This window comes from Tympanuchus pallidicinctus, unplaced genomic scaffold (genome assembly GCF_026119805.1).
Source record: "Tympanuchus pallidicinctus isolate F22 unplaced genomic scaffold, pur_lepc_1.0 scaffold1, whole genome shotgun sequence".
Lineage (NCBI taxonomy): Eukaryota > Metazoa > Chordata > Aves > Galliformes > Phasianidae > Tympanuchus > Tympanuchus pallidicinctus.
This window is the reverse complement of record NW_026294618.1, coordinates 63504638-63516892: the sequence shown is the minus strand read 5'-3', so window position 1 is coordinate 63516892 and position 12255 is coordinate 63504638. Positions and strand designations below refer to the sequence as shown.

Sequence of the window (12255 nt, the reverse complement as noted above, 5' to 3'; positions counted from 1 at the left end):
TCCCACATCCAGTTATTTAAAATGGAAGCTATGAATGTAAACATTATTTGTTTCCACATTGTTTTAAACATAGATGTATCACTTCTCACAGTGAATAGCAGCTCTTTGTTCAGTCATGTTGCATAATAGATACTAAAATTCACTGAGGATGATGAGAAAATTGGAATGTTGCTGCCCTTAGAGTTCCAGGAGTATGTGTACAACACGATATTCACTATACTGTAAAATAACTGAAGCTGAAAGAGATCCATGGAGGTCATCTGGTCCAACACACCACTGACAGTAGGGCCAACTCTGAAGTTATATCAGCTGGCTCAGGCTCATTTGAGTTCCAAATACATTCAAGGATGGAGACATCACAGTCTCTGTGCAAACTCTTTGATCAATATCACTGAAAATATAAGTCTGTTACCTACTAAGTTCCCCTCATTACAAACTGTAACCTTCAGGACAAGTGATTTCCATAACAAAAATACATACACATGTTCAGTACATGCTATAATACAGGAAATAATGATGTACTGTCTGTAAATTTACAGAAATTTAGAACAAGCAATCTTGATTGTTCATCTGGGCCAGTGAGAATGCCAAAGATGGATTTCTTGATATAACATTTTCACGTAATTCAGTTCACTTGTCAGCAGAGAAAAATCTGTCTGCCATGCAGACAGGCCTAACAAAGGGCAGCACTGTGCAACTTAAAACATCGCATACTTGAATACAGTAAGCAAGAATTATATGGCAAGTTTTTCAGCAGACAAATAACAAAAATTTAACATTAATTAACATAAATTTCTTAAGGAATTTTTAATTTCAGTCCCAAGTACACAAAAAACAGTGTCTGGTGAAACAGTAAATATTTTAATCTGAGGCAAGTAGCCTGTTGCTTACGCACAGTTTTCCCAGTTTCTAAACATAAAATGGTGCTACCACAGCATAACTGAGCTTCCTTGATGGTAAGCAAATGTGTGCCCATAACCTCTGCCAAAAAGTTGGCAATTTAGCTTCCCTACCTTCAGTAGTCTAAAAGTCAATCTTGATTTGTTTTCTAAATCTCTAATAAAGTAAATTGAGGTTGGCTAGAGTGATCTCACATCTAAGAATGAAAAGTTTCATAATAGTTTTAATTTCTTTTCACTGATTACCTAACTTAGACTAGGCACCTACTACTTAGACTGCCTAACAATCTCAAGTATTTTGAATACTTAGACTGCTGCATCTTTGAGGGGTTAAAACAGACAGAAATCAGGACGAGTAAATGTACACAAACACCAAATCATTAAGTTATCAGCAGCTTAATTACTTCTCTAAAATTCCTCAACAAATGATTAAAAAACCCCACAGCACTAAATTAGTAATGGTTTCAAGAGTAAGTGAAAAACATGTACATTAAGTTCACGTGTTTAACTGATTTCCAGACCAACACACATCCAAAAAGCATAATTTAATTTAACATGATTTTGCAGTGAGTGAGCATTAACAATGAAATTTAATCGTCACACAAATCTTTATGAATATCTAAAAGTCTAATACAAATATCCAAATAATTAGTAAAGATTAATTAAAAGTGTTACCAGTAAGACATTCAAGAACATGGCAATAAATGCTAACAACCTTAGAAGCCCTTTCTAGAATATTAATTTATAGTCATTCTTCCTAATAATTCTTTGTACAGTAAAAAAAAGTATATTTCTGTTTTTCTGCTTCTCTTTTCCACCCCACCACCACAGTTTTGACCTCAGACTGAACCACCAGCCAATCACACCTGATGGTAAAAATCCAGCAGTCCAAGATCTCAGTGTCAGCATCCAGCTCAAATGTTCTTTGGGAATAAAATCCACATTTTTGTTTTAAGTGTAAAGTGCAAGTTTTCTCCAGTGCTATCAGAAAAGCGTGCTGCTAAGAATGTCACCACAGAATATTAACAATTAAAAGACTTATCTACATCCAGTAGCTCTCTTTAGGGCAGTTATTAGATAGTGTTTAAAGGAATAGCAGGTCAGTATTATATACAGGACAGTATTATATAAGGTACTTTCTGATTTCATGAGCCGATGTCTTCACTCAAGTTCTTCAGTTTCCTCTGTAAAAAGGTCAGCCAGGTCCGCCACCGTCAGAACTGAAGCTTCTGACTGTTTCATGGAAGAGCTTGTGTGGCTGTAGGAGAAAGTTACATTCAGACATCAAAGAAACAATCAACTCAAGTAACAAGCAGTATGCACTGAAGACAGGCCACATGGTTTAGAGGCCAATAACTGGCTATGAGCTAAGCAGAAGAAAACCCTTCTTACTAGGGCAAGTACATACACTGAACAGCCACTTCTCTTGCACAGATTGAGTCCATCTACTATCCTTAACTGTGGTGAACACGAAGCACTTCAGAGGCAGCAGAAGATGGGATAATCCACTTTGTCGTCTTAACATCTGAGGTGCTGACTTCAGATTCCAAGCATAAGGTTTGGTACTACTTTCAGAACATCAACTCTCACTAAATCATTACATCACAGTATATTCATCTGAAGTTTATATGCAAAAGTAGGGCCACTACACAGATACGGAAAACCATTCTTCCAGGGCTAAAGTTGAAATCTTTCGAAAGTAAAGCCACAGATTTGCATGAATATTTTTTTGGTCTCATCATTTTGACAGCAAAAAAAAAAAAACAACACACTGGAAAAGTGACTCATTTTCCCAAGCAAAGGCCTCTTCCTGGATTTTTTTTTTTAAATGTATATACAGCAATGTGTATAGTTAGAGACATACAAAATTCTTACATTATCTGCACAAAGAATGTGAATGCTGCCTTGTTTCAGACTTGGTATTTGTTACTTCGTTTTCAGAAAAGTACAATAGTGCAAACTGCTTTCCACCTGCACACCCAACTGATGTATGAGCTGGCATCTGAGCAACACTTATACTGACTGCAAAAATCAACCTATCTAACACAGAAGTGTCAGTCGAGGTTTGTTGAGTTTAAAAAATAAAGAAATAATAAGGTCAGATATTAGAGCTTACAATACATGCTGTTGGTCCATTGGCACGCTTAGTAATATTTCATCTGTATCAATGCTTTTATAGTAACAAATAGTTAAGCTGAAAAGGCAAATCACAATACAACACATATCAACTAAGACAACTGGTCTTGTCTGAAGTACAATACGCAAAATGTAAACAAAATATTCTTCAGAGAAGTGGATTACTCTAAGCTTCCAGGTTTCCCAAATTAAGTTAAAAAAAAAAAAAACAACAATTTTTCAAGCTCTAAAATTTTGTTTCAATCAAAAGAATCTGAAGGAAAATGAGTGTTCGTTTCTAAGACAAAAAAAAAAGTATCTAATTGTAACACAGGTATGTCCAAGAATCACTTTTTCAATTTCATTGCAATAATAATGTTTCAAAAATTTAAACACATACCTCCTATCTACAGTTTTTAGCATAGTCTGCATTCTTTCTTCTATTGTTGCTTTTATCAGGAACCTATGGACAATGGTAGACCTGAATGTGTTTTAAAAAAAATGAAACAAAGATAAAGTTGTTACTCTCAAAAGTTCAAGATCACTTTTTCTCGTATTAATTATTTTTAAGACTCCCCCCCAAAAAAAAAGCAGCAAAAAGACACTGTATTTTAAGACAGAAATTGTACAAGGTAATTAATAATATCCACTGACATTTAAAGTCCATCTAAGGTCACATGCTTTCGTCTGGCTGAATCACGTACTAAATTAATATACACTGCACTAACTAAAGTGTTAAAGTAGATGCTGGGCAAAGTTTTACTTTCTGTGTCCCTATTTCTAACAAACAGCCCTAGAGAGTCTCCTGTGTGGTTTAGAGTAATGGCTTGGACTCACTTTCTATAGGCAGTGTTTAAACTGCATTGTCAGAATTCACTCCAGGAGATGGAGCTCAGTGTAATTACTGAAGCTAGCTTTAATAGCATTGTTCTTGAAGACAGCAACATTACATAAAAATTTGAAAGACTCAGTAATTGAAGTCAGTAATCATGACACAATAAACACCAGAAAAATGTCAAAAGTAAAACGTCAGTATGCAGAGCCCTCCAGAGGAGGGCCTTAAAGATGATCAGAGGGCTGGAACACCTCCCCTATGAAGACAGGCTGAGAGAGCTGGGGCTTCTCAACCTAGAGAAGGTTCTGAGGGGACCTTCTAGCAGCCTTCCAGTACCTGAAGGAGACCTACAGAAAAGCTGGAGAGGGACTTTTTAATAAGGTCATGTATCAAGGACGTGAGGGGAAATGGCTTCAAACTGGAAGACAGTAGATCTTGATTGGGTATCAAGAAAAAATTACTTACTGTGAGGGTGGTGAGACACTGGAACAGGTTGCCCAGAGAGGCTGTGGATGCCCTTCCCCAGAAGCATTCAAGGACAGGCTACAGGGGACTCTGAGCAACCTGGTCTAGAGGGAGGAATCCCTGCCCATAGCAGGAAGGTTGGAACTAAAAGGTCAACTTAAAGGTCTCTTCCAACCCAAACCATTCTGATTCTACAATCATGTTTCTCTTAAGCATTAGGACATAAAACTAGTAGAGAGCATCCAAAACAGGCTAAGATTGCAAAGGGTCTGGAGGGCAAGGTGTATGAAGAGGCCCCTGGGTTGGCCCAGAGCTGAGAAGAGGCCTCATGGCAGCTGCAGCTCCTCACAAGGAATGGAGGGGCAGTGCTGAGCTCTGCTCTCTGTGACAGCAACAGGGCTGAGGGAATGGCATGGAGCTGTGTCAGGGGAGGGGCAGCTGGGGGTGAGGGACAGGTTCTTCATCAGAGAGCAGAAGGCATGGAACGGGCTGCCCAGGGCAGTGGGCATGGCCCCGTGCTGACCAAATTCAAGGAACATTTGGACTATGCTCTTAGACATAGGATGTGGATAATCTTGTATGGAGTCTGGAGTTAGATATAATGATCCTTGTGGGTCCTTTCCAACTTGAGATAGTCCGATTCTGTGAACTTTCCATTAATTACAATAAGATGACTAGTACTCTAAAGCAATAAAGTGAGAAAGCTATGTTATAGAAATGGTAACTTGTATTATTCAAATAAGATAAACTTCCTTTTAAAAGAAATTATATTACCTTTTCCAGTTGCAGAGAAGATATTCTCAAAATACCTCCCATATCAGCTCTAAAATACCTCTCCCTGCTTTCACAACTACCAGGAAATATTTTACCTCAACAGAACAGGGCAGCTCAAAGTTATAACCATAGCATGATTTCTTAAAATATCTCCTTAAAATAAACCACAGTACAATCATAAGGAGTTCTCTGCATGGAAAAACTATTTCCTATTGTGATTTGATCCTCTGATTGTGACTCTTTTGATCCTCATTCGCACACCTCTGAACTTATGCATCCTGTGTTGTTTGCAAAATTACTTCCACAAAAGTGTGAACACTGAATGTCGTTTCCATCTTGCAAGCTTTCTGCAACTCTCAGATAGTTTTTCTGTTTTTTTTTAAACATAAAAGAAAATCCTCCAATTTTATTATACACTTTTATTAAATTATTTTGAATTTGTATCTATTTATCTATACACAAACACACACATACAGACACACAAACAGCTTGAGCCATTCTCTAATCATATAAAATGAAGATAAATACTTGGAAAAAATACAGTGACAGACACTCTGAGTTGGAACAATTCCTATCTAGTCTACTCATCTGTCTTTGATGGGAACCAAAGCCAGCAAAAGACTATTTAAAATGTACAGAGAAGGTGTAAAAGACTATTTTTCCCCTAATACTTTCTACTCTATAGCCATAGCCATTTGCTAATCAATTGAACCAGATGCGGTATTTAGGGATTTCTCTTCTGAATTTTCTCAGTACCTATTAACTAAGATAAGTACGGACAGGGAACTAAGCTAAGACAATGATTAGGGCATTCTCCTAAGTGGAAAGCACACTTGAATACCGAGGCAACAAAGGCTGGAATGTTAGCTTAAGATACCCTGGTGAACGCTGCATTTTCTATCAAGAGAGATTATTCTCACTATAACAGCATCGACTGCAAAACAAACGTTATGCAGCTTGTAATTTGGTGCTGGGAATGACCAGACAGAATAAGCTTCTCAAGGAAACCTGAAAGGGCAATTCCTGAACACAGCCCCATATGACAGAAACATTGAGTTGCGCCGACCTGCAAATCTGAGATGTTTCTGGACACGTCTACAAGTAGAAACTTCAAAGTTAAAATCTAAGGCTTCAAAGGCAAACAAATTTCCACTATCTCCAAAACTGAGAAATTCAGAGAACTAGATTTATTCTGAGTACAGTACATGGCTCTATTCTGAACCATATCTAAACCTCTTAAAGCAATTTTAATTCTTACTTTGTCTGGCCAATACGATGAACTCTGCCAATGGCCTGAAGCTCATGTGCAGGATTCAGAATAGGTTCCACAAGGAGAACGTGAGTTGCTTCTATTATGTTTAATCCATTGGAACCAGTGTGAAGAGGTAGCAGCAAAATATTTATCTTGGGATCATATTTAAATGCAGAGAGATTTTCCTGAAAGGCAAAGATCACAGTGTGATAAAAACTGCTCAATAAAGACCGTGGAGGACAGCTTTATATTTTCAAATAATTATAGCAGATATGACAAACCCCATACTGACAGCCTTGCAGCATGATTGATTGAAGACTAGTCATCACCAAACAGATGCAGGCAGGTTATCAGGAAGGCAAGCAACACTGACCAGCATCTCATCCTTAACATTTCAACACCAGCATGAATATGCCAACATTACTTTTCAGGAGATAATTTATTGTTTTTATCTCCAAAGGCTTTCAATTGCGTTTTTTGGTAAATACAATTTTTAGAATTAACTATTTGGAGATAAAAGATTCTGCTAAACACATTTCCTGCTCTTTCAGTTTCCAAAATGAAACAATGAAGTAGAAGGATCAAATTGATTTCTGTGACTTGCAATTTTCTCCCACTGAAATAATCTAAAGAAAAATATCCTTTATGTACCTGAAATTTACTAATTCCATTGATTTGAGAAAAAGTCATATTGTTGTCGTACAAAGCTTTAGCAATTATGTCCAACACATCTTGCCACTGTAAAAAAAAACACAACAGAAGTAACTCTATTACAAACAGTAGGGACAGCTTAAATATACTAAGTCTATTAAAAGTACTAACATTTAAGGTTCAAAAAAAAAAAGTTGTGTGTGAGGTTTTCTAAATCAAAATAAGAAAGGTAACTAAAATTCAGCTTGAATAAAAGAAACTGTCAGTCTCAAAAATGGTCTTACGATCTATCAAAAATATATGGACATCAAATTTAAAGACATATAGAATTTATAATTCCTAACTTCTCCCATTCAAGTGTTTGTTGACAAGCTGTTACATCTGTTGACAAGGATTATTGATCATGCTTCAGGAAAATGAATTGTTCTACAAATTCTCAAAACCATCAAGAGGCTGCAGAGAATGACACAGTGTTCTGGTACCTAAAACTAAATCCCTGAGAACATTATGACTGTTTTAAACTCACAGAAAACACATACACAAAGACAATATAGAAAATGATAATCAGTACCGTTGAGAAAACCAAGGACTTAGCCCCCGGATCTTTAAATTGAATTCTCTTCAGTGTTCGAACCACAGCTTCCACTTTGGTGGAATGACTTCCCTTCGAAAACAGAAGAACAACATTAGTAGAGTAGTACGTTAAAAAACGCCTTCTAAATCCATTCTTTTAATAAACAATTCTGTATTAGGACTCTTACATCTCAGAAAGAGATTGGCAAACTGTTCCATAAAGCTGTGCTTTTTAAAAGAGAAAAAAGATAATACTTAAGTTTTGAAGATTCCTGACCCATCTAGATGACAACCCTCCCAGATAGAAACAGGGAACAAATTTAAACGTTGCCAATCACAGAATCACAGATTCACCAAGTTGGAAAAGACCTTCAAGATCACCCTGCCCACCTCCATGAGCAGCCCATTCCAGTGCTTGACCACTCTTTCAGAAAAGTAGTATTTCCTAACATCCAGCCTAAATCTCCCCTGAAGCAGCTTGAAGCCATTCCCTCTGGTCCTATCACCAGTTACACGAGAGAAGAGGCCAACCCTCAACTCACTACAGCCTCCCTTCAGGTAGTTATAGAGAGCAATAAGGTCTCCCCTGAGCCTCCTCCTCTTCAACTTGGAGGAAGGATAGGTTAAGCAGCACTGAACAGCTTTTAAACCTTTCTTGTAATACACTGTTATAGGATCAGTGATGTATTACAGTACAAGCAGTAGCTAGAAGAAGGCCTACAGATGTATGTGTCTAATTCTGGATGAGACAGAACAGACAGCCCAGGTAAAATAACCGCACTAAACATGACAGCTAGGCTTGTTGAGGTTTAAATTACCAGCATGTTCTTTACAAAGTTTTCCAAACTGACCTTCCCCTCCCTTCAAACTTACAGAAAGGTTTTCACAAAAACAACCTGCATGAACCTTTTCTGTGTTGCTTTTGTTTCTCGCTCTGGCAACACTAAAGTTACACTCAATACTATAACGCTGTCTAATTATCTCAAAATATTAAGAAATGAGTATGCATGATGAATGTAATTATTGAAAGATTGTGCACTGCCATGAAAACAGATTCTGCATTGAACACTGCAAGTTCAGTGCTTAAGGAACTCAATACTACATTCTTCTCCTTGTTCACTTTTGCTTCTGTAATCTTCCCTTTCCCAATAAGCTGGGAAAAGGATTCTAAAAAAGTACAAGGACTTCTTTAATATCCCCCTGTATTTCTTTCAGCATTTCTATTACTGTACTTTGTATTACTGTAATTTTACCATATAAATATATGTAATGTAAAAAAATAAATATTAAGCAGCCCTTATTTAATTGCTTATTTGTCCTTACATGCATAGCAATTTTGAGTTGCACAAGATTCAACTTGACGAATAATGTTTTATTTCTGTCTGCACCTGTCCTCTGAACATTGAATTAACTATGTTGGCTTGCTACAATGATGGATCAAGTTCACTCAAGTTATGCTGCTCACAGAACTCGTGGGGAAGGATGACAGCAGTCTAAGTACAAGTTGGAAGCCAATGTTTGCCTGTGTGGTCATTCATGTGTTATGCAGTTAAGTGAATGCTCCTGAAGACCTTCTGTAGGCTGATTTATCAAGAACTGCAATAAGCAATACCACTGTCCTTCTGAAGGTCTTCCATAATGATTGCAGCTCTGTGTCAGAGACACAGTAGCAAACTATTTTCTTCATGACACCTCTGTTGCTCCTGGCAGACATGAACACTGTTTTCAAAAATTGAACAGACAATTAACAAGGCTTAGGTATTATGATCTGCAAGGATGAAAGACATTTGCAGTCTTACAGCTGCTGCATAGCATAACCATCTTCAGTTTGAAGATCTGAAGCTAACTTTAGGCAATTCCAATAGTCTCCAGGATCATTTTTGTGTTTTTCTGAAACTATCTGTATGTAATTCACTGATGACAATTCTAGCTACTATGCTCCAAATGGGTTTTCCACAGATACATGAAAGAAAAATGAAACAGAAGGAAAGGGCAACCTCTTCATCTTCAGACCACATTTTATTTTATCCTGTTCACGTAAAACCTTTCACACAATTAATGAAGTTTGTATAAACTTAGTGAACAATATAGTGAAGTTTACTCTAACAGCATCTAACTCAATTTTAACAAATGGCTAAGTTAACCACTTATCCTTACCCTAGTATGTTTCTGTAAATTAGTATAGTTTTGTTACTTCACATCACTTTACTTTGCAGAAACTGCATTTATATTATTCAGAATCTTCCACTGTTTGTAAAGCAATTATTTTTTTTACATACAACATCAAATGTGCTGAGAAATGAAAAGCAATTCACTAACCATAAACTTCTGTTAGTAAGAAAACTACTTGCTGGAAGCCAATCCATGGCTTCCAAAGCAATCCAAATCAATGCCTTCTGTGCTCAACCTGCATACCTGTGTAGACAGAGTAACCTTCACACTCTTCAAGTATCAATCTTTCCTGCTGATATTCTTCATTAGGATTACTTGCCTCAGCATTCAAAGCTAGACACTGATGGCGAATACATTTCACAGGTGTGAATTCCTACAATACTGAAGTCCTGTGCCTTCTCCACAGGCAGGGCATGAACTAAATTTCAGCTAGCCATTATTTAAGTGTGTAAGTAATCTTTCCAAGCTTTTAATACTCCAGTATTTTTGCCAAAATGAACAAAAGAAACAAGTCAGCTTTCACTGTTTTTCTGGCAGTTTCTTGCTGCCTGCAAGTTCTACCCCTTCCTCTAAAGAACTCCCACAACCTTATCAAGTCCAATTTTTCCTTTCTAGAAGACACAGTAGCTGTAGCCACTGTTGATTTTTCCACCCATTAAACTTCCTGTGACTCACATGTTACAAATCTGACTTTGTACACGATCAGTTACAGGAACTATGATGGAGAAAAAAGCCAACACAGTGCAACACTCTAAGTGCTTACACTTTTTGCTCTATTTTTTAAAACATAATAGCAAAGTACAGAAAGCTTTTCGCCCCACTGCTTACATCATACTAGAAAATTTTAGACCTGTCATGGAACCAACAACTGACCAAAGCTTTGGTTCACAGCACACACACACAAAATGAATTTTGTTCTCAATATTTACAGTGAGGTGATAGTAACAGAAGAACCCTATTACAAGCACTTTGTAAAGGCTAACTGAAAAACAAAAGTTACCCAACTCATTAATCATGCACCTTGAAGTTTGTTATTTTCTTGAATATCCAGGTAAGAATACATAAGTAGATGAGCCACTTCTAGTTATCAAACAGGACCCATTAGAGTTAAAACTACAATGTCTCAGGTGACAGACTAGCAATACCCACTGTAACACTAACCAGAGAGTGGAAAGAGAGAAGCAAAACATACAGTAAAGCTTTTTCTCAGTATAAAACACTTCCTTTCACAGTAGTCCTTTCAGGTCTAATTTAGTAACTTCACATGGCTAATGCCAGCAGAAAGTATCAAGATGTATATGGCAAAAAGGAAAAAGTAGTACTGAATGTTGAAAGAGATCAGTGACTGAGAACCTCCAGATGAAAGCATCAGTGCTGAATAAATGACAGTTGTTACACATTGCAGCTGAAGATATTAATCACAGCCTCAACATTTGACAGTAACCATGAGTTAGTTATCTTTTGTCAACAACTGTCCTTAGAGGAATACAAAGTGAAAAGTTAAAAATAATTCTGTCTGATTTGATAGTAGATATGGTTAAGCTACAATACAAATTGTTCCTCTTTAAATGAGGTAATACAAAATGCAAATTCATATACCTCAAGTTTCTGATGCAAACATTTTATGTATTGCAGCAGATGACATGCTCCTTCTGCATTTTGCTCTAGAAATTTAGTTATTTCACTTTAAGTTGGTTATTTTACTTTAAGTAACTTACCAAACATATTTGAAGTTTTCTTGTTAGAATCAAGATACTGTATCTAGACACTTAATAAACAGTATTTTCAAACATGTCTAAAGTGAGGTCTTCAGAAGCAGCACTTCAAAAATGCAGTCTATTTACTCCCCCTGGTGCCACATGCTGTCAACTACCTTAACTCCAATAATTTCATTTATGAAGTATCTACTTAAAAAGAAATTCCAGTTCAACATGAAGGCTGACGTAGAAAGCACGAGTACGGCAGCATTAACTTCAGCAGAAGTCAGCATCTCTAGTATACCCACAGGCTTCAATGAAGAGTTGCATAGGTAACATGGAAGTCTCTCAGCACGTTATTACTTTTAACTATACTAACCAAATAAAAACTATGATTGTTACATCCAGATGTATTATTAATCACATTTCAGAAAAGACAGCAGTATCCAGTATCACCTAAATCAAAATATTAGTGTCTTCTACCTTTGCATTTTTAATCCAGCACAGCCAGAGTCTCCCCTCATGCTTTCAGTTTACATTTGCCCACATTTAAAGAGTTGCATTTTTCCCCCCGAATGATGGTTTGTATAGCAGACATTTCATTGGTAATCAAAATGCAAAACAACTACTGTATGCAGGAAGCTCAAGAAGCATTTCAGATGACTTATCTTTGGTTCAGAAACAGGATTTATATCCTCTGGCTAACTATGAAGTTTTAATCAATTAACCTAAATATTTTTATTTTAATAGTCTCATCACAGAATCATAGAATGGCCTGGGTTGAAAAGGACCACAAAGATCGAGTTTCAACCCCCTACTGTG

General features: G+C 36.8%; 1 protein-coding gene across 2 annotated transcripts in view; it reads right to left on the bottom strand.

Annotated features, from left to right (window-relative positions):
- Window positions 1-1429: 1429 nt before the first annotated feature.
- Window positions 1430-12255, bottom strand: part of SHPRH (SNF2 histone linker PHD RING helicase) — a 46595-nt gene continuing 35769 nt past the window's right edge. For both annotated transcript variants that reach the window (XM_052673722.1, XM_052673730.1), the window contains 5 exons: window positions 7563-7655; window positions 6992-7078; window positions 6347-6525; window positions 3415-3495; window positions 1430-2157 (listed from right to left, as the gene is read on the bottom strand). In XM_052673722.1, coding sequence (XP_052529682.1) covers window positions 2061-2157; window positions 3415-3495; window positions 6347-6525; window positions 6992-7078; window positions 7563-7655 — 537 coding nt within the window. In that variant the 3' untranslated portion in view covers window positions 1430-2060. The remainder of the gene's footprint in view (window positions 2158-3414; window positions 3496-6346; window positions 6526-6991; window positions 7079-7562; window positions 7656-12255) is intronic.